General features: G+C 54.4%; 1 protein-coding gene across 1 annotated transcript; it reads right to left on the reverse strand.

The window, feature by feature from the left end:
- On the reverse strand, positions 1 to 19169 carry OAS3 (2'-5'-oligoadenylate synthetase 3). The gene is made up of 16 exons (XM_054712842.1): positions 18969 to 19169; positions 17764 to 18046; positions 15759 to 15934; positions 14316 to 14551; positions 13038 to 13191; positions 12214 to 12555; positions 10612 to 10894; positions 7748 to 7923; positions 6513 to 6763; positions 5961 to 6105; positions 4819 to 4992; positions 3249 to 3534; positions 1997 to 2172; positions 1440 to 1678; positions 159 to 306; positions 1 to 9 (listed from the first exon to the last, which is right to left on the reverse strand). The coding sequence occupies exons 1-16, from the start codon at positions 19167 to 19169 to the stop codon at positions 1 to 3; spliced, it is 3279 nt and encodes a 1092-aa protein (XP_054568817.1).
- Positions 19170 to 21053: the final 1884 nt, after the last annotated feature.

The following is a 21053-nucleotide window of genomic DNA, read 5'->3' on the forward strand; positions in this document are numbered from 1 at the left end:
CTAGAGAAGCTGAGACAATGGGAACAGACAGGACATGGAGGCGCAGGGGCACATCTGGGCCATGACTGGACCCTGCCCCTTTGGGAGGAATCATGCCCCTCCCCCGACCACACTGCCCCCCAGCCAAGATGCTCCCTGCTGTACCACAGGTCTCTCACCCTCACTGGCCATGGCTGGATGGGGGTACCATCTCTGCCTATGCAGCACAGGGAGGATGTGCAGGCTGCAGCTTCCTTGGCCAGCAGGTCCCAGCGGGCGTTGGGGCCCAGGTTGCCTGTCGGGTCTGCCGGATCCAGGATGATGGGCCTGCAATTCCCATCCAAGGTCAGTCCTCTTCCTGGCAACATCTGGGTATCTACCTGCGGGACTGCTTGAACTATTCTCCCCCTCACCCAACACTTTGCAGGGGGCAGGGCCCAGAGACTCCTTTGTGCTCCAGGCACACACTTGAGGGCAGGATGGAGAAGAAGCTACACACGAGCCCCTCCTGCCTTCTGTATCCAGGACAGACATTACTATTCAACCACAGAGCTCAGGCCATGCTTGCCCTACCTGCATGTAAAGCAGGCATTGTTAATCAACCACAGCACTGGTTCCATCACTCTCCCCGATCCATGGCCACTAACTGATGAGATCACTCTTTTCAGTGGAGCTCATTCACAACCTCAGGGTCTTGATATATCAACACATCCCTCTACGTAGCCATTACCCACGGACTGGAAATACATCACAATGTTGTGAAAGCGTCTTTGTCGTCTCTGTAGCATTTCAGAGAGAGGGCAAAACCCCACAGAATGGGGCAGCTTCTGTTACCTGGTGGTTCACAGGCAGGGGGGCCAGATTTAGCAAACAAATAGAGAAGTTGCCCAGTTAAATTTGAGCTCCAGATAAACAATGAATATAGGTGTTTTTTTTTTTAATAAAAATTTTAAATATGTTTTTATTGATCTCAGAGAGGAAGGGAGAGGGAGAGAGAGATCAAAACATCGATGATGAGAGAGAATCATCGATCAGCTGCCTGCAGCACCCCCACACTGGGGATCGAGCCTGCAACCCAGGCATGTGCCCTAACTGGGAATCCAACCGTGACCTCTTGGTTCATAGGTCAATGCTCAACCACTGAGCCTCTCTGCTAGGCAAGGGTGTTGGTTTTTTTAAGCATAAGTATATCCCAATGACTACATGGGATATTCTTACACTAAAAAGTTCGTCATTGTTTATCTGAAATTCAAATTTAACATGGAGTCTCGCATTTCACCTGCAGCCCTATTCACAGGTGACCAGGAAGCTAACTGCCGACCCCCGGCTGCTGAGGATGTACTTCTGGGAAGGAGCTCAGTCCTAGAAAGCGGGTTTCCGCCTCTGCTCTGTGCCCTCAGGAGGCGGGGAGAAAGGTGACCTTGGGTCCGGGATTCTGGGACGTGGGGGTGGGTCCGAACCTGGGCTTCCGAAGCTGCTGGTCCAGGAAATCTCTGATGGTCTGGTCCTCGCGGCCGTAGTTGACGGTCCAGTAGACACAGAGCTGGCGGTACTGGGTGACCAGCTCCAGGACAGTGCGAAAGCCCTCGGCCATGCTGAACTGGGGGTCCTGCCCGCCCTGCTCCCAGGCATACACCGTCAGGAGTTCCAGCCCGTGCTGGGGGGGCAGAGAGCCCTTCCCCTTGGGCATCTTGTTGCACTAAGAAACGAGGAGAAAGACGTTGGATCAGTCCATACAGCAGTGAAGAGGAGCCGGCAAACCCACCCCAAACATTGACAGAGCCCCTACTCTGCCAGATGCCTTCCCTTGCACTGTCCCACCAACTCCTGTGATACAGTAATGCCAGCCCCATTTTCCAGGTAAGAAAACTAAGGTCCCGCCACTAGGACAAATCTCCACCGACCCAGGTTCCGGCCAGGGCTGGGCCTGCCTCCTCCCAGGAAACAGCTCCATCGGCAGAGCCCAGGGCCACCGGGAGGGGGCGGGGTGTGGGGAGGGAGCGTCCCTGTGCCGAACCTGCCGGTACCAGTGCTTCACCAGTCGGATCAGACTCTTGAGCTTGGTGGGGCGAGAGACGACGAAGTCCCGCTGCAGCTCGGTGAAGCAGGAGGAGTACTCGCCCGGGGAGTTGTAGCTGCGGATGAGGTCCACGTAGACTTGCGACGAGGGCCTGGAGCCAGGGACCAGCTGGCCTGGAGGCAGGGAGAAGGTGACCCTCATCTCGTTTAGGTGGAACACAGATGCGGCCGGACCCAGAGCGGAACCCCTGGTGAGGATCTGACTCCCTTTGCTGCCCCCTCACACCCCGCCTGCTTACCCACCATGAAGGAAGGCTCCGCTCGGGGCTAACCTCTCTCTACCGACTCTCTGACCCTCACCAAGGGAGAGGCCCCTGCAGGTGACAGAATTGTAGGTGAGCGCTGGTGTCACCCCGGTCCCAGGGCACTTGAAGGCATTCCCTGGTATCCCAGCTCTCGCTCTCTGAACTAAGGAACTGAACAGATTCAGAGACATTTCTGGACCAATCTCTCCCTTGCTACTTGTTTTGTAAAATGCAGGAACTGGATACATTGAGATATGGGGGGGAGCGCAGGGGGGCGGATTTTCTCACTCTGCACACTCTGCTATCCAGACACAGAACTGAATAGATACAAAGCAATTTGAGCCGAAACCGGTTTGGCTCAGTGGATAGAGCGTCGGCCTGCGGACTCAAGGGTCCCAGGTTCGATTCCGGTCAAGGGCATGTACCTTGGTTGCGGGCACATCCCCAGTAGGGGGTGTGCAGGAGGCAGCTGATCAATATTTCTCTCTCATTGATGTTTCTAACTCTCTGTCCCTCTCTCTTCCTCTCTGTAAAAAATCAATAAAATATATTTAAAAAAAAAAGCGATTTGAGTCTTTTGTTGAGGGATTTTCCCCGCTCTGTGCCTGGAAGTGTGTTGGGCACAGAGTAGGTGCACTTATGGATTGGACTGATCGAATGGGTCTGTGGCAGGTGGGGGAGGGGCGCACAAATATTCGAAGCTAGGGATGCACTGAGACACTTCGATGAAGACTCTGGGGCTCAAGGTAGAGGAGTCCCCAGTCGAGGTCACCCAGCATGTTGGTGGAACTCGAAGCCACTCGGGGTCCCTTTCTCCAGACCCTTTGCAGGGAAGTGGTGATAGACACACCCCCCAACAACGCCTGAGACCCGCCCAACCTCGACCACCGCCCCGGCGGCCCGGCCTCCGCATCTGCCTTCTCGGGACCATGCCCGGCACCTCACCGAGGGCATCGAAGGCGGGCAGCACATCGAAGTCCACGCTCTGGTCCAGCATCGTCTGGGACGCCAGCGAGAAGCTCAGCACGCGGGGATTCTCCCACTTGGGGATGTCGAACTTCACTTCGAACTGCTGCGCCCGCTTACACGCCTCCAGCTGGGCTCGGATCTCCGAGATGACCTCGGCCCGCGTGTTCCCTTGCTCGGAGAAATGGCGGAAGCAGCTGAGGAACACCACCAGGTCGGCGTCCGAGCGGCCTCGCAGCGCCGTTCCCTTCGCGGAAGAGCCGCCCTGGGGAGGACATGGCAGGTGTGAGCCCCGAAGTACTGCTTGATGTCCCCCTGCCCGAGCCGACGGGCTCCGGACTGAGTTAGGCACTGGCTGCGTGACCTTGGGCAAGTCACCTAACGTCTCTGTCTTAGCTCGTTAATGCGGGGTCCACATAGGGCATAGCTGTGAGGAAGAGAAACGTGCAAGACGTAAGTTGCAATCCTCCAACGAAGGCAAAATCTCCACTGCCTCATGTTTGGGGGCTGGGAGGGATTTGAGACTTTTCTTTCTTTTTTTTAGGCCTGTGGTTGGTGATCTTTTAAAAACGACCCAAGCCTGGTTCCTAGGTCCCCGAGACTGTGATTTAATTGTCCTGGGAGGGGTCTTAGGCATCAGTATATTTTTTAAAAGCCTCTGTGATTCTAAGTGAAGCCACAGTTGAGAACCAGTGAGCCAGGCTGCTGTCCTCAAGTGTTCTGGAGGAGGAAGGCAAGGAACAGGGAGGGGGAGGTATTTGCCTGGGTCACACAGCACGTCACCAGGCCTAGGACTTGTCACTGGCCAAGTCTACACGGACACTCTTTCCAGAGTGGACCTATGCCTCCCGGTGACTCCAATGGTGAACCGAGGTCAGATCTGATACAGCGGATCCTGTGACTTCCTGCCTACCCCCAGCATCCCTTCCTCCTTCTGGGATCAGCACTGGGCTTTCTTTGGGGAATCACTGCTCGTCCACACTCCACCCCGGAGGTCCACATCGGGCTGACTCTACCATCTGACCCAGGCGTGGCCAGCCGGCACATGGTGTCTCCCCAGCCCTAGCGACGGGTAAGGGCTACATCGCAAGGCCAGTGAAACTCAATTCCAAGACTTCTTTGACTTTTGAGAAAAGAGAATTCCCCTTTTTAGAAGCGATGCCAAGGACCATCCCATGGACAGGCCCCATCCAAGCAGCAGCAGGCAGAGCCCAGAGCTAGGAAGAAAAGCCGAGTCCTGATGATCCGGCATGGGCTCCTGGATCCAGCCGTGCCTGAAGGCAGTCTATTCCAGGGCCGTCCATTCACATCGGCCAACACATGCCTTTGTTGCTTCTCTTGAGCTGGCTGCCGTGAGCAACCCAGAGAAACCTCTTGGGCCTGTATGGGCCCTCCCTCGGCCATCTAGCCGTGACCTCGTTCCACTTCCTCTTCTATGTCTGGCCTTGTGCTGGCTGCTGCGGAGCCCTCAGAGGTGGGTCCGGCCTGGGCTGGGCCCACACGAGGCCACCGGCCTGCAGCCCCGGGCCCACAGCTCCCTGGAGCTCACCTTGACCACCTTGAGCACTTTGATGGGAGAGTTCTGGAAGCAGTGTTCCCTCAGGAAGGAGCAGATGGTGTCAACGGCCTTGTTCACCTGATCCAGGAACCGGCGGCTGGGCTGCAGAAACTCACTGATGAACTTGTCCAGGTCCCTGGCTGGGGTCTGGTAGAGGAGCGTGGGCTGCAGGGAGAACACAGGGAGGGCCACGTGCAGAAGGGATGCCTGTGAAGGCCCAGGCCCCGCCCCTTGGCTTCCCGTGAGAACAGCCTCCCATGATCTCCTGTGGCTCCTTTTCTTCTCCCCTGGCTGTCAGGTTGCAGCATCAGAGGGACCAGAGTTCAAGTTCTGGTTCTACCACCACCACACAAGCCTCAGTTTCTCCATCTTTTTAAAAAAATATATTTTTATTCATTTCAGAGAGGAAGGGAGAGGGAGAGGGAGAGAGAGAGAGAGAGAGAGAGAGAGAGAGAGAGAAACATCAAGGAGGAGAGAGAATCATCGATCAGCTGCCTCCTGCACGCCCCACACTGGGGATCAAGCCCCACAACCTGGGCATGTGCCCTGACCGGGAATCGAACCGCGACCTCCTGGTTCATAGGTCGACGCTCAACCACTGAGCCACACTGGCCAGGCTTCCCCATCTTTAAATGGGGGCAAGAACGAGGCCCACACCTCACTGGATTGCCTTGATTGTTAAGCACCGGTTATGAGATTCCGCAAAATAGCAAATGCGACGGCATTCCATCCTTTGGGGAGCTGCCCGTGGCTACTGTGGTGAGTGGGGTTCCCCAGAAGCAGAGCGGAGGCGGGGGTTCCTGTGCATGTGATTAACTGAGACGGGGCTGGCAGAAGGGGAGGGAGGGGAGCAGGAGCTGGTGGGGAGGCTCAGCTGGAGAACGCTTTTCCCCCGAAAGCCAGAGCGGGCGCTGGAGCAGCAATTGCATCACAGAGCTGGCCCTGCCTTGCAACGGGGCGGGCCTTTTATGCGCATGTCACCCGAGCACTGGCTGGGACGGCACAACCTGTGCCTTGGCTATAAGCCGTCAGCAGCCAACACTCCGAGCAGCCGGGGATGTGGCACCTGCAGGGAAAGGGCATCGGGGACGGGGCACCCGCAGCGTCTTCCCCCTCCGGGACCCACCTCTTACCATCACATCCCAGGGCTGCACGGGCGTCCCGTCTGTGCCCATAAAGCAGGCCTGCGTCTCCAGGGCTGCCGCCTCCTGGGCCAACAGCTCCCAGCTGCCCAGGCCCACGTTCCAGGTGGGGTCGGCGGGGTCCAGGATCAGGGGTCTGGGGGCAGAGCGGGTGGGCAGGCAGGTGAGAATCAGTGAAGGAGCAGGGGGTGGGAGACATCGGGAAGGGGTGGGGGCGGGGAGAGAAGAGTGTCAGCACCTTAGGGTTGGTGCAATCTTGCCCACGCACAGCAGGGTCCCTGCTTGGCCACCTTGGTCCGGAAGCTATGGGGTGACCCCTTAGTTTGAGATGGGGATTGTCTTGTATTAATGAAACTGGCCCTGGCTTCCTTTGGGGGTCATGTCTCCATGCTTCCTCAGCAAAGAGTCCAGAAAGATGCAGAGCGAGGAGGATGGGGCTGGGGCACCCAAACCCCACCCTGGGCCCCGCCTGGATGCAGTGACTCCAGGTGACAATGGGGGGAGGGGGAAATGATAGGGCGGGAGATGAGGTAGTGGGTGCACCTGGGTTTCCGAAGCTGGCCAAGAAGGTGCGTTCTGACAGCCGGGTCCTCAGAGCTGTAGTTGACCGTCCAGAAGACGCAGAGCTGCCGGTGCTGCTGGACAAGCCCCAGGACGGTCCTCAGGCCCTCGGCCGTGTTGAAGCGGTCCTTCCCACAGCCCTGCTCCCAGGCGAAGATGGTCAGGAGCTCCAGGGCGTAGGCTGGGGGCAGGGAGGCACGGGCCGGCCATTCTCCTTTGTTCCCGGCGGCAACCTATGGCACCCAAATCAAAGACTCAGTGGAGTGAGCACTTCCTGTCTGCTGAGCATGGCCCTCCTTGGAGAAGGAGGGGAATACAGAAAACACAGCACAGACAACAGAAAGAACAGAGCCTCGGGGATGGCCTGGCGCACCCGCCTCGTTTTACAGGAGAATAAACGGAGGTCCAGAGCGGGGGTAGTGACTTGTCCAAGGTCACTGAGCGAGACTAAGAAGGTCAGACTTGGTCTGTGCCTAGAGTCTTTCGAACAGGAGTGGGGTCTGCCACATAGTCATCTTGGCATTTCAACACCCAGAAGAAGTTAGCAATAGTGGGTGGTCAATAGATGTCGGTTGAATAAGAGAGTTGGCATTCAGCCGAAACAGGTTTGGCTCAGTGGATAGAGCATCGGCCTGCGGACTGAAAGGTCCCAGGTTCGATTCTGGTCAAGGGCATGTACCTTGGTTGCGGGCACATCCCCAGTAGGGGTTGTGCAAGAGGCAGCTGATGGATGTTTCTCTCTCATCGATGTTTCTAACTCTCTGTCCCTCTCTCTTCCTCTCTGTAAAAAAAATCAATAAAATATATTTAAAAAATAATAATAAAAAAAGAGAGTTGGCATTCAGAGAATATTTGCTGAGGGGGCTCTGAAGGATGCTCAGGCGTTAGCGTAGCTTGCACAGGAGATGGTGATGGAGGAACAACATAAGCCAAGGCTTGGAGGTGAGAAACAGGGAAAGCATTAGCAGGGTGAGGAGAGAAGGCTAGAGAGGGGCGGGGACCCAATCACAAGACACGAGGATTTGGGGACTTGATGGAGATTCTCTCTCAGCCAGGGGCTACCAGGGAATGAAGGGTGGAGGAGGCAGTCCTTCTGGTTGGGATGGCCAATAAAATGTAAAGGAGGGGCGCTGTGTCGGGGATGAGCTGATTGGCCGAGGCAGTTGCCATGACAGCGGCTGTTTTCTGGGAGGAGCCAGGGGGCAGAGAGGCCTCACCTGGCGGTGCCAGTGCTTCACCAGCAGGATCAGGTTCTTCAGCTTGGCTGGGCGCGAGTTCACGAAGCTCCTCCGCAGCTCTGCAAAGCAGGCCGCGTGCTCCCCCTCCCGGCAGCCGCTGTCCAGGAGAGTCTGGTAGATCTTGGGGTCCGGTTTGGTGCCAGCACTGAGCGGCCCTGTGGATGTTGGAAAGATGCTGAGGATGCATTTCTAACGGAAGACAGCAGCATTTCCCAACCCGGCCGCTCACCTGCCTCTAATATTTAAACAGCCTACCTAATAAAACAGTAATATGCAAATTGACCGCACCTTCACCAGCCAAAGCCACGCCCACCAGCCAATCAGGGAGAGTATGCAAATCACCCAACAAAGATGGCGGTTAATTTGCATACGCTGAAGGAGGGAGGAGTGAAGACTGAAGACAACTTAGAAGGAAGAGGGAGGAAAAGCGGAAAGCAAGGTGGCTGCCAGAGGGAAAGCCCAGGCGGGGTGGAGCGGGGCAGAGCGGGGCGGGCGGCAGCGGCACGCAGGTGCAGGCGCAGCGGCCGCTTGCAGGATTCTTCCTGCAAATGGGCTACTAGTTAATTATATAACATTGCGATCAATGACACACAATCTAGAACACAGAATAACAACCAGAACTTCTAGAACTTCTAGACGTGAAAGACAAAGTCCCTGGGGTTTTTAAAAAGTAAGCTTAGGCAGATCAGACACATTTGAAGAAAGAAACTGGAAGATTTATTTTGAGCAACGGAGCAGCAGGCAGCCCTGAGAGATGGGAAAATGAGAGCGATGAGACAGGGAGGATGGAGTGAGACACCATTTAATAGAGTTCCAGAAGCAGAGAATGGAGGACACAGAGGAGAAGCGATATTTGAAGAGCTACTGGGAGGCATTTTCCCAAAACTAAAGGAAGAATGGAGTCCTCAGATTCAATCAGCACAACAAATTCCAAATAGTATAATTAAAAAGAAATCAATGTACAAACCTCAGAAACTGAAGGATTCTATGGACTAAGAAAAGTCTTAAAAGCTACCAAAAAGGAAACACACACACACACACACCAACAAAGAAGTAAACAGCCAACTTCTCATCAACAACTATAAAGGTCAGAAGACAGTAGAAACTGAGAAAAACAAATGTCAAACATTTCCTCCAAGAGGAAGGTGAGACAGGTGTTTTAGACAAAGTCTGTGAGAATTTATCACTTATACACCCTTCTGAAGAAGTACTACAGGATGTATTTCTGTAAGCAGGACATGAATCCAGAGGAAGAACTGGAAATTAAGAAGCATTAGCAAGGGGGAAAATATTTCTAATTATGTTCAGAGGTTTTAATTTACACAGGGATAGGTTTTAATTTACACAGCTATAAAAACAAAAGCAAAGAAGATAATCTTTCTTATTGTTAGTGTCTTGTATGTTAGTTCTAATAGATTGCTAATCCCCTCAAAATGATATTATTATTGTTTGCTCCATTTTTGTCTTCTAGTTTTATGTTACTTATATAAGGTACAATTAAAATCTAATAGCATATCCTTACAAATAAAAAATGGAAAAAGGTATTTCAGGAAAACACTGCCAAGACCAGTGCAGCTCTATTAATGTCAGATAAAAGGCTTTAAGGCAAACTTATATATATTTTTAGAAATAATGAGGATTATTACTTGATGATAAAAGGAACAATCCAATAAAATATAATTATATTCTTACACGTTCCTTAATAACATCGCCTCAAAATATTAAAATCAAAACTTTCCAGAATTACAAGGAGAAACTGACAAATCTTTACCCAGAGCAGGAGATTCTGGGAGCCCATTCATAAACTGATGGACAAAATAAGGAAAAAATAAGTAACACAGATCTGAACAAAGATCCTAAGCTAACCTAAAGGATCTGTACAGAAGCCTGCATTCCCCAATGGGAATCGTGCACTCTTTCCCACCATGGGAAACTTAGGAAGTGCTAACAAATCCCAAAGAATTTATATGTTGGGGGTATATTTTCTGACTACAATTAAAAATAGAAAAAGAGCCCGGTGTTGCTCAGTGGTTGAGCAGCGACCTATGAACCAGGAGGTCACAGTTCAATTCCCAGTGGTGGATTCTATTCCCAGGCAAGGGCACATAGTGGGGCTGCAGGTCTGATCACCAGCCCTGGCGCTTGCGAAAGGCTATCAATCAATGTGTCTCTCTCACACTGATGTTTCTCTTTCTCTCCCCCACCCCTTCCTCCCATTCTCTCTAAAAAATCAATGGAAAAAAATACCCTCAAGTGAGGATTAACCAAAAAAAGAAAAAAGAAAGAAAAAAGAAAGGAAATTACATGTAATTTCTTTTTTTATATATATATAATATATTTTTATTGATTACAGAGAGGAAGGAAGAGAGAGACAGAAACATCAATGATGAGAGAGAATCATTGATCGGCTGCCTTCTGCACACCCCCTACTGTGGATTGAGCCTGCAACCTGGGCATGTGCCCTTGACTGGAATCGAACCCAGGACCTTTCAGCCCCCAGGCTGATACTCTATCCACTGAGCCAAACCAGCTAGGGCCATGTAATTTCTTTAAAAAAAAAAAAAGTTTCAAGCAGACATGGAGAATGGTTAATACTTGTGAAATTGGAATTGGAGTACAGGGTCACATGATGTCTATAGTTTTCTGTATGTTTGAAATAGTTTATAATTAAAACTTCTGTAAAGTTAAAAGCACTAAATAGTTATGAGTTGATGATCATGACTTCCGGGATCTCATAGTAGTCCCAATGCTTGGTGAGGTAGGGGAATTAGCCACAGAGAGGATTGCAAGAGCCCGTGAGATGTTCCCTGACCCCCCCACGGCACAGGCTGGGCACCCCTCACCCACGGCATCAAAGACAGGCAGCAGGCTCACGTCCGTCCAGCTCGCTAGGGCCGGGGCCATCAGCTGGAACCGCAACGCCTCGGTCATGGTCTGCTCTGGAAAGTTCAGGGTCAGGCCGGGGACCGGATCCCGCCCCCAGGATTCCAGCTGGTCCCGCATATCAGTGAGGATCTCCGCCCGCCGGGGCCGCTGGTCCTTGTAGTCCTCGAAGCAGTTGAGGAAGATGACGAGTTCGGCATCACAGCCACCCTTGAGGTCTGTGCCCCGGCCGAAGGAGCCCCCCTGCAGAGAAAACAGCGTCTCAGACTCATGACTCGATTTAAGTCAGACTGGGACCCCCCAGCACCCCCGCACCCCCCAGCTGCAGCCCTGGAACTGCTCGCTCACTGATGCTGGCTCTTGGGCACCATGACAGACGCAGGCTGTGACCTCTGACCATCAGAAGCCGGCAGGGTCAGGCTATATCTGACTATATCTGAAGGCGTCTGCCTTCCAACCCACGAAGCGTGCGTGAAGTCAGACAACGTGCAGCCGCAGATAACAGGGACGGGCGGGTGGAGAGGGCAGCGGTCCAAGATTTTAGCCAAACATCTGCAGCACCTACTGACTGCACATCTGGATCCCAGGTTGCTAATTGGGGTCCTGACCCAATAAGGGTCTGCAGATGTACTTGGCCTCTTTCAATCATTCATTCATTCATTCATTCATTCATGTATGCATTCAACAGATATTTATTGAGCAATTACATATATGGGTATGCAAGTGGATAAAATGCTTGTTTTCTTGGAACTTATATTGTACCAGGAGGAGAGGGAGGGGGAGGCAGGGACAGTCAGCAAACAGGAGCCCCCCAAAGCCCTAACTGCTGTGCAGAGGCCAATCATAAGGGGCCTGGCGGGGGAGTGGAGGTTGTAATTGTCAATGAGCAGCCAGGCTCCTTGAGAAGGGGGCTTGGATCACAGATTTAAAGGAGGGGAGGGACCGGCCGGTGTGGCTCAGTGGTTGAGTGCCAACCTATGAACCAGGAAGTCACGGTTTGATTACTGGTCAGGGCACATGCCCGGGTTTGCAGGCTCGATCCCTAGTGTGGGGCATGCAGGAGGCAGGTGATTAATGACTTTTATCATTGAGGTTACTATTTCTCTCTTCCTCTCCCTTCCTCTCTGAAATCAATTACACACACACACACACACACACACACACACACAGGAGAGGGAGAGAGCCAAGTGGATGGAGGAAGAACATTCGAGAAAGAGAAAACAGCCAGCGGGGAGGTGTGCCTGGGGAGCCAGTGTGGAGTGAGGGGCAGAGAGAGACCAGGGCCAGACCCCACAAACCTGAGGCCACTGTCCTCTGTGAAACCTTGGAGGATTTTGTGCAGAGAAGGGAAGTGATCTCATTATGGTAATAGTGGTTAAAAAAAAATATCATTAAAAAAAAGCAGCTGGCTCTTATAGATACATCCCTCCCCCAGCAAACTGGGGACATCCCTCCCTGATGTCCACGTCCTCTGCCCGCCCTAGCTGTGTCTCTGTGACTTGTTCCCGTCCCCACGGCGGTCCCCCCGTCGGGTCCCATCGGTGTCTCCACCGGCCGCTCACCTTGCCGACTCTCGAGGCCTTGTGGACACAGTTCTCCCGGAGGCGGCTCAGGATGCCATCGACGGCCTTGCTCACCTGCTTCTGGAACTGGGGGCTGGGCTTGAGGTGGTCCTGGATGAAGCGGTCCAGCTCCTTGGCGGGGACCTGAGACAGATCCGGGACCCCCTCCGGTGTACAGGGGGCGATGCCGTCCACCGAGGGGTCGGGAGCTGGGCATAAGGGCCGCCTGTTCCCTGCCTTTGAGCATCCAGCATCAACACTGCTGCTGTCCTTGAGGGTCCTCTGGGCCGGGCCTCGCAGGATGGGCTGGTCCACACCTGAGCGCCCAGAGCATGGAAGGCCCTGGAAGGTTGGGGAAGGAGCTGTCTTACACATGCGGGGTTCTACGTTCCTTCTCTTGGCAGCCCCCGCCCCCACCTCGGTCAGGGTGACTGAGGCTCAGAGAGGGGAAGGGAGAGGTAGCCCATATGGTGCCTTGTGCAAATGAGAAGAGGTGCCCTTATGAAGGGGACACATTATAAAAAACTCCCCCAGGGCAGGCTAGAGGGGGTCAATGGGGGAAAGAGGGGGGCATATGTAATACTTTCAACAATAAAGATTTAATTAAAAAAAAATAAAACGGTCCCCCTGAGGTGGGACACTTGGTAAGCAGACAGCAACTACACAAAGATGGGTGATTAGACCGTTTCACACGCCCGCTGTCCCCACTTTTCAGCTCTGTTCCACCCCCATGGCCTCCCGCGCACCGCACCGCAGATGCTCAGAAAACACGGAGCACACAAGTTAGGTGTAAACGCCACGGATCCCAGGAGCCCCTCACTCACCGGCACCTCCCAGGGCTGCACAGCGCCCCCTGCCGGCTGCAGGAAACACGGGCGGTCAGAGCAGGACTCTGCCTCTCGGGCCAGCACGTCCCAGCGCCAGGCTGCCCCGCTCCCCACGTCCCACGTGGGGTCAGCCGGGTCCAGGATCACGGGCCTGCCAATCCCCAGGGACAAGAAGATTCTGGTTAGCGAGATGGCCAGAGCCAGGGGCTCCGGAGTCAGGCCGACGGGTTCCAATCTCAGCTCTGCTCCTTTTCCGGCTGTGTGACCGGAGGCAGATGACTGGCTTCTCGGCGCCTCGGTTTCCTCACCTGCAGAACGGGGACCACAGCAATGCCTGAGCTGACAGGCTGCCGTGGAGACCGCATGAGAGCGATGGTCCTCAACCTCACCTGCCTGTTAAGAGTCACAAGATACCAGGGCCCAGTGTCTGCCCTGCAGTGCGAGGCCGTGCGCCTCACCCAAACACGCCTGCTGAGTGGGATGGAGAACACATGGCGACAAACTCACACCAGGAAATGCTGTTCAGCAGCGGACGAGAAGGAGCCACGGCTACACGCAACCGTATGGAGAACCTCAAAGACTGAATTCTGGGAGAGAGAAGGCCACACAAGAGCCCATGCTGTGCGGCCCCACTGAAATGTGATTTCACAGCACAGCTGGACTGATCACAGTCAGAAGGGGGTTCCCTGTGGGAGGGGCACAAGGGAAGCTCCTGGGGTGCCGGGATACTCTGCCGTGAGCGAATGGGGGTTCGCAGGTGAGCTCACTTCTGAGAAAGGCATCAAACTGTGCTGTGCACCACGAAGACGCTCACACACAGAACGGGTGGTATGCTTTACAAACTGCCCCCGCTCGGCCAGCATGGCTCAGTGGTTGACATCAACCTATGAACCAGGAGGTCATGGTTCAATCCCTCATCAGGGCACATGCCCAGGCTGTGGGCTTGATCCCCAGTGTGGGGCGTACAGGAAGCAGCCGATCAATGATTCTCTCTCATCATTGATGTTTCTCTCTCTCGCTCTCTCTCTCTCTCTGTCTCTCTCTCTGTCTCTGTCTCTCCCTCTCCCTCTCTGAAATCAATAAAAATATATTTAAAAAGAAACAACATCTTAAGCGATTCTAATTTACACCTGGGGCTGGATGCGCTGTATGAGGAGGTGACCTGGTAGCAGTTGGCTTTGACTCTCATTAGCTACGACCTGCTTTGTCATTGTTAATTCTCTCCCAGGCACAGGCACAGGCACAGGAGAGCGGGTGCTGGGTACGAGGAGGTACCTGGGTCCCTCAAGCTGGCGCTGCAAGAACTTCTTAAGCGCAGGGTCCTCCGAGCTGTAGTAGGTGGTCCAGAAAACACGCAGGTGCTGGTACTGCTGGATCAGGCCCAGGACGGTGCGGAGGCCTCGGGCCAGGCTGAAGGCCTCCTTCCCACAGCCCTGCTCCCAGGCGAAGATGGTCAGCAGCTCCAGGGCGTAGGCAGGGGGCATCTCCTCCCGCCTCGCCTGCGGGCACACCTGCAAGAGGACAGGGCGGGGGGAGGTGCTCAGAGGAGGACAGGGAGGAGGAGCTAGCTCTCTGGAGAATTTTGCAGGAGCTCCCAGTCTCCCGGGGTGGACACCAGCAGGCTGAGCCTGGGACGAGATGCTGTGTGCCAAGCCTGTTCCAAAAGCAGGCTGGCGCTTCCCCCACTCCCTCACTGCTGGGGCTTCAGCAATGTGCTTGGCTCATGTTGTGGTGGGGGAGGGAGAGGTACGAGATGCAAGCCCCCCCTCGGGGGGGGGGGGGGAGCAGCCAGGGAGGGGCCAGCGGGTAGTCTGAGACTGTTATCCCCCAAGGAAAAGCACAGCGAGTCCCTGGCTGAGCCAGAACGGGCGTCCAGGATCTCCTCCTTCCAGACCTGCTGTAGGAGGAGAAGGACCAAGCCAAGGGCAGGTCAGGGCATTCCTGAGCCAGGATGGGAGGTGCACAGACGCCACACACTTCATACTGTACATAAAACACTCCAGACAGTCTCAAAGCCCTAAATAGTAAAAGAAAGCATTCAAACATTCTTTGGGCCCTAACCGGTTTGGCTCAGTGGATAGAGCATCGGCCTCGGACTGAAGGGTCCCAGGTTCGATTCCGGTCAAGGGCATGTACCTTGGTTGCGGGCACATCCCCGATGGGGGGTGTGCAGGAGGCAGCTGATCGATGTTTCTCTCTCATCGACGTTTCTAACTCTCTCTCCCTCTCCCTTCCTCTCTGTAAAAAAATCAATAAAATATATTAAAAAAACAAACACAAAACCACAAACATTTTTTGGGAGGGAACATGGGAGAATTATTTTAGAAAGTCCGAAAAGGCAAAGAGTTCTTAAACAAGGCACACAAAGCCCACATCACATAAGAAAGGGGTGTACACACCTGACTCCATTAAAACACAAACACTTTCTGTGTCAAAAGATCTATACACAAAGTGGAAGTATAAGCCCCGGGTGGGGAGGATAGATTTGCACTGTGTTAACGAAATACAAACCAGCACCCACAATATATAAAGAGCTCCAACCAATCAACAACAAGAAGGGGCAGCTAACCTAGTAGAAAATAATGGGCAAATTACATGAACAGACAATTCCCAGGAAGAGAAACACGAATGGCTGCTAAACATAGGGAAACGGTCTCACTATCACGGAGGCACACAGTCCATCGGTCGCATGCCTGGGACGCCCCCTAGTGGCCTCACCTGGCGGTGCCAGTGCTTCACCAGCAGGATCAGGTTCTTCAGCTTGGCTGGCCGCGTGTTCACGAAGTTCCTCCGCAGCTCTGCGAAGCAGGCCGCGTGCTCGCCCTTCTGGCAGCCACTTCTGAGGAGGGTGGCGTAGACCTGGGGCTTGGGTTTGACATTGGAGCTGAGCTGACCTGGGGATGTGAAGGCCTGCGAGTGAGGAAGGGTGCTGAGGACCCAGGATGAAGGGCAATGCTGGTGCTGAGCTCCGCTTGGGGCGCTGGGGGAGCGTGAGGAGGATTTGAGGGGCGGGGTACCCCTGCATGGGCACTGGAGGATGAGGAAGAGAGCCTGGAGCGTCTCAGGGAGCCAGAGGGGAAAGCTCTGGACCAGAAGGGAGGGTTCCTGTTCCCAAATGGCCAGGCGCCCCCAGAGGTCGTCGGAAGAAGTGCAGCCTCATTCCCAGGTTAGTAGGCAAGATGCTGCCTGCTGAGTCGGGAGTTCTATAACCTGGCAGTTCTTCCCTCCCCGAGGCTCCCCGCAGGCCATACTAAAATACCGCTGCACAGACCTTTAATTAATCGGTGCCCTGCGAAGAGGAGATGATGCCAGAGAAATACAAGGCAAGAGGTTCTGATTCCTTAGCAGTAATTGCTAATATTTTTTGAGCACTTACCACATGCCAGGCACTCACTGTGCTGCAAGTTTTACACCAATCCCCTCATTGTATCCCCACTAAAAGCCGGCAGTTCTCCACCTCGTTTTATAGCTGTGGAAACTGAGGCACAAGGACATTCAGGGAGGCAGCTGGAGACAGGATTGGAATGCGGAGCCGGCTGACTCTACAGTATGTGCCCCGCTGTGCTGGGCCAGGCTCGGGAAAAGTAAACACTCCCCAGAACTTCCTAGGTCCCTGACATCATTTACTTGCTGTGTGACTTCGGATGAGTTACCGTATGTCTCTGTGCCTTAGAGTTCCTATTGGTAAAATGGAAGATGAGACAGTACAGACCTCATAGGTTTGTTTAGAGGAGAACGGAGATAAAACATGTCAAGTGCTTGGAATAGTGAGGCATTTAATAAGGAGCAGCTATTAGGATTAATAACAAGGTGGGTAGTTAGGTGTGGGAGAGTGTGGCTGTCTGCCAGGTCAGCAGAACCCTGGATAAACTCAAGACAGCTATCTCCCAGAGCATCATGGTAAATGATGGTGATGATGATGATAACAGAAACAATAATAAGAATAGAAATAAGAATAGCAAGCACTCATATAGCCCTATCACGCGCCAGGCACTGTTCTAAGTTCATTACATGCATTAACGCATAAAGTCTTTCCAGAACAAACTACTACTGTCCTATAATTATCATCTGCATTCCGCAGACGCATATTATTACATTAAATCAAGCATGGGTTTATTACAAAGGGGAGTGAAAAAAATCCCATTGATGCTTTTAAGATAACAGATGAGATTTTGCAGAATTCTGGCCTTGTCCCCAGACCCCTGCTGCCGGCATGTGTCCATCTGCCTTGTCCTGTGGGGTGTCTAGGGAAGGGCTGAGCTGCGCTGCACGAGGCAGTGGCTGAAGGAAACTCTCCCCAGTTGTTGGAGCAAGGACCACAGATCCAGGAGGAATGGGCCTTTGTCTGGTCCAAACCCAGTACGTTTAGTCAAGACACTGAAGCCCATGCCCAGCCAGCGTGGCTCCGTGGTTGAGCATCGACCTATGCATCAGGAGGTCACGGTTCCGTTCATGGTCAGGGCACATGCCTGGGCTGTGGGCTCGATCCCCAGTAGGGGGGTGTGCAGCCTATCAATGATTCTCTCTCATCATCGATGTTTCTATCTCTCTCCCTCTCCCTTCCTCTCTGAAACCAATTTTAAAAATATACCTAAAGAAAGAAAAGAAAGAAACGGAAGCCCAGAGAGGGTGGCCCAGGTCACACAGCAAGTTGGTGGCAGGACTCGAACTGTTAGCCCTGACTTACTCCTCATGACCTTGCCCCAACCCCGGAGTGTCTTACCCAGAGCGTCAAAGGCGGGCACCAAGCTAACGTCCATCCAGTTTTCAAGGTCTGTGGATGCCAGTCGGAACTGGAGGGCCCCGGGCGTGTCCTGTTTAGGAAACTCAAGGCTCAGACCAGGGACCGGCGTCTGCCACCAGGACCCCAGCAGCGCCCTCATCTCCGTGAGGATCTCTGTCCGCAGCGCCCGCTGGTCCTCGTAGCTCTTGAAGCAGTCGAGGAAGACGACAAGTTCGGAATCGCAGCCACCCCGCAGAGCTGTGCCCCGGCCAGCGGAGCCTCCCTATGGAGAAAACACAGACCTCAGAATTCTGCACGCTCCCATCCTAGAGCCCCGGGGCTGGCAGGGTGAGGGAGGCAAGTGGGCTGGGTGGGGACTGTGGCCGCACCGCTCCTGGCCTCCGAAGCCCCAGCACCGCCGGCTGCTCTGAGGCCATCTGGCACCTGCTTTCACCTCTCCCCTGATAAACTCCAGGTGCCCCTCTATCCCACCCAGGTTTCCCGGATCCACCCCGGCACCCCCGAGTTTATCTTGGGGATACAGCAGGTGGCACTTGCCTTCTCCCCGCGTCTGTGGGAGTCCTGAGCCCAGAGTCAGCATGACAAAAAGTGACCCGGCCAAAAAGTGACCCAGGCTCAGTTTCCTCACCCATTAAACAGGGACAGTCATCTCCACCAGACGAAATGGGAGGATTGCGTGAGATAAGATAATGAGACAATGCTCATTGTTATTCGGTGATTCCTCAGTAAATGGGGCTGTGACAGCAATTCTAGAGAATTATCACAGCTGCATCCTCAGGGGCAGGCCTAGTGAGGTCCCTGGTCTGTTTGGGTGCATGTGAGTGAAGAATGAATGAGTGAATGAATGAATGAATGAATGTACAAGAGGCAGCCCTTAGCAGCACAGATCCAGGAATCAGACTTCCTGACTGAATCTTGACTGGACTTCTGATAGGCGTGGGTATGTTGCTTCGGCTCGCTGTGCCTCAGTTTCCCCATCTGTCAAGGGGGGTACATAGTACCTCGGGTGCAGAGGTGTTGTGAGCAGTAGTGCATGTTCAGGCCCCTTTGAACGCCAGGAGCGAGTCAGTGTGCTGGAAGTGTTCAAATGAATGGAGAGACTGATAAAGCCCCGCCGTGTCCCCCGTGCCCGGCGTCCTCCGAGGATGGTCCCCCGAGGTCGCCCCTGTCCCCTGAGAGCCCACCTTGGCGATTTTCAGCACCCGCCACGGCGGCGCAGCGGCTCCGGGTCCGGGTCCGGGTCCGGGGCGGCCCCCGCGCTCTCTCAGGGCCGCTCCCAGGGCGCCCAGGGCGCGCCGCGCGGTCCCCACGAACTCGGCGGGCGGCTGCAGGCTGCTGGCCACCAGGCCGTCCAGCGCGGCGGCGGGGGTGCGGTACACGTCCATGGCCCGGGGCGGCCGGGCGCGGGGGTCGGGGCTCCAGAGCGCTCTCCGCCTCTGGGTGTGCGTCCCGGTCGTGCGCCCGGCTCGGGAGAGGGAACGAGCGGTGCTACCGAGCCGGTCTCCCCACTTCCCCACTAGCTCTCATACCCCACTCCCCGCCCTCCCTCGTCCCCTCCTTTCCCGCTTTCAGTTTCGTTTCTGGGCCTGGGCTACCATTTCCGGTCGCCTTCCCAGTCGCGCTCCCTCTTTTTGCTCGGTCCCCCCTCTCCCAGCTCCGGGCCGACCTTCCCCGGGGCCCGATGCACGGAACACACGGGAACAAAGCGCCTTCAAGCAGCACGTCCGCCCGCAGACCGCAGACCGGGGCGCGGAGTAACGTCCGCAGAGCGTGCACGGGCCCCGCAGGACTTCTGGGGTGGATGGCAGGAGAGTCCCACAAACAGAGCTCCGCCCGCTCGGCTGGAGGGTGCGCTCTGAACCCCACCGACCAGGAGCAACTAGAGGGGGTCCTGCACCCCCTACACACACCCCCTCACTCAGCGCCCCCAACGGCCCTGATGTGCGCGCCGCGTTATCACTCCGTTTTGTTATCACTCCGTTTTGTTATCACTCCGTTTCACGGGCCAGGAGTGCAGAACCTGGGCCTCCTGTCAAAGGTCACACGGGTGGGTGGGAAGTCGTCGGACGGGATTCAAACCGGTTTGTGCCAGCTCTCACGGCTCCCTCTATTCCTGCGGGAGCCAACTCTTCCCAAATCGTTTATACATTGGATGCAATTCCAGTAAAAAGTCCATTTCCTAACATTGCAAACACATCATTCTAAAGTGACTAACAATTACGTTTTTGTTTTTGTTTTTAACGAGGAGAAATGAGAAAGGAAGTCAGTTTAGAACCGCACCTTTCGCCCAGTATCACCTATTAGCACGTTACAAGGCTTCAGGACTCAACTCCTTTGGGGCCTGGCCCCCAGCAGGAGGTAAGCTGCAGCGTGGACACTGGACTCTGCAGGGCAGCCCGTGGCTGTTTCTAGCTTCCGGGCCTGGACTCGCTGTTCAGCTGCTTCCCCACCTTCTTTCTCTGGGGGGCCGTGCCAGGGCCCACCCCCTCCTCCCTGTCTCACTCAGACCATTAGTCCTCTGCCACGTCACTCAAGGATCCAGCATTTATTCTGCCTCTGAGTAACCCTCAGGTGACAGTCAATCTTGACAAGAGCTTCCTGAGGCCCGCAGTAACTGAGAGGCAATGACAGGGGGGGTCAGGGGGTGAGAGCATTTCAGAGGTCAGAGGGAGTGGTGGTAGGCCGCCAGGGTGTACACAGTCTATATTGTGAGTAGTGAGTGCCACGTCACTGGGGCATTCAAGTAGAGGAGGAAGACTGGATCATAGGTGAGAGGTTGTGAAGAGGATTCACTTACTCATTAATCACAGTCGTCTTCCTGATTCACAGGCCACGTGAGAAATCTTCTGTGTGGGACGGTGGACTGAACATATGCCCAAGACCCTACTGAAATGACAGCAAAGATGTATTAAATGTTTTTAGTCCTCACCCGAGGACATGCTTAGAGAGAGGAAGGGAGAGAGGGGGAGAGAGAGAGGAACATCAGCGTGAGAGAGAACAGTGATTGATTGCCTTCTGTACGTGCCCCACGCGGAGATCGAACCTGAAACCCAGGTATGTGCCCTGATCAGGAATTGAACTGGCAACCTTTCGGTGCGCAGGGCGACGCTCAACCAACTGAGCCACCTCAGCCTGGCAGCAAAGATATACTTTAAGTATCATGCAACTCAACAGATGGGGAATGGAGAGAGCGTGCCATCGAGGGCCCGGAACAGTTGAGCAGTTTTTAGAAAGTAAAAAGCAGAAGGGCCAAGATGGGAACAAGGTGG

Source organism: Eptesicus fuscus, chromosome 23, assembly GCF_027574615.1.
Source record: "Eptesicus fuscus isolate TK198812 chromosome 23, DD_ASM_mEF_20220401, whole genome shotgun sequence".
NCBI classification, from domain to species: Eukaryota; Metazoa; Chordata; class Mammalia; order Chiroptera; family Vespertilionidae; genus Eptesicus; species Eptesicus fuscus.

Bases quoted from the DNA above. Each gene is read 5' to 3' on its own strand.
- OAS3 (XM_054712842.1), bottom strand. From the start codon at position 19,169: ATGGACGTGTACCGCACCCCCGCCGCCGCGCTGGACGGCCTGGTGGCC. The intron at 14,552-15,758 runs GTGAGGCCACTA...GTCCTCTTGCAG, and splicing joins TGAAGCACTGGCACCGCCAG to GTGTGCCCGCAGGCGAGGCG. The intron at 3,535-4,818 runs GTGAGCTCCAGG...TGTCCTCCCCAG, and splicing joins AAGTGCTCAAGGTGGTCAAG to GGCGGCTCTTCCGCGAAGGG.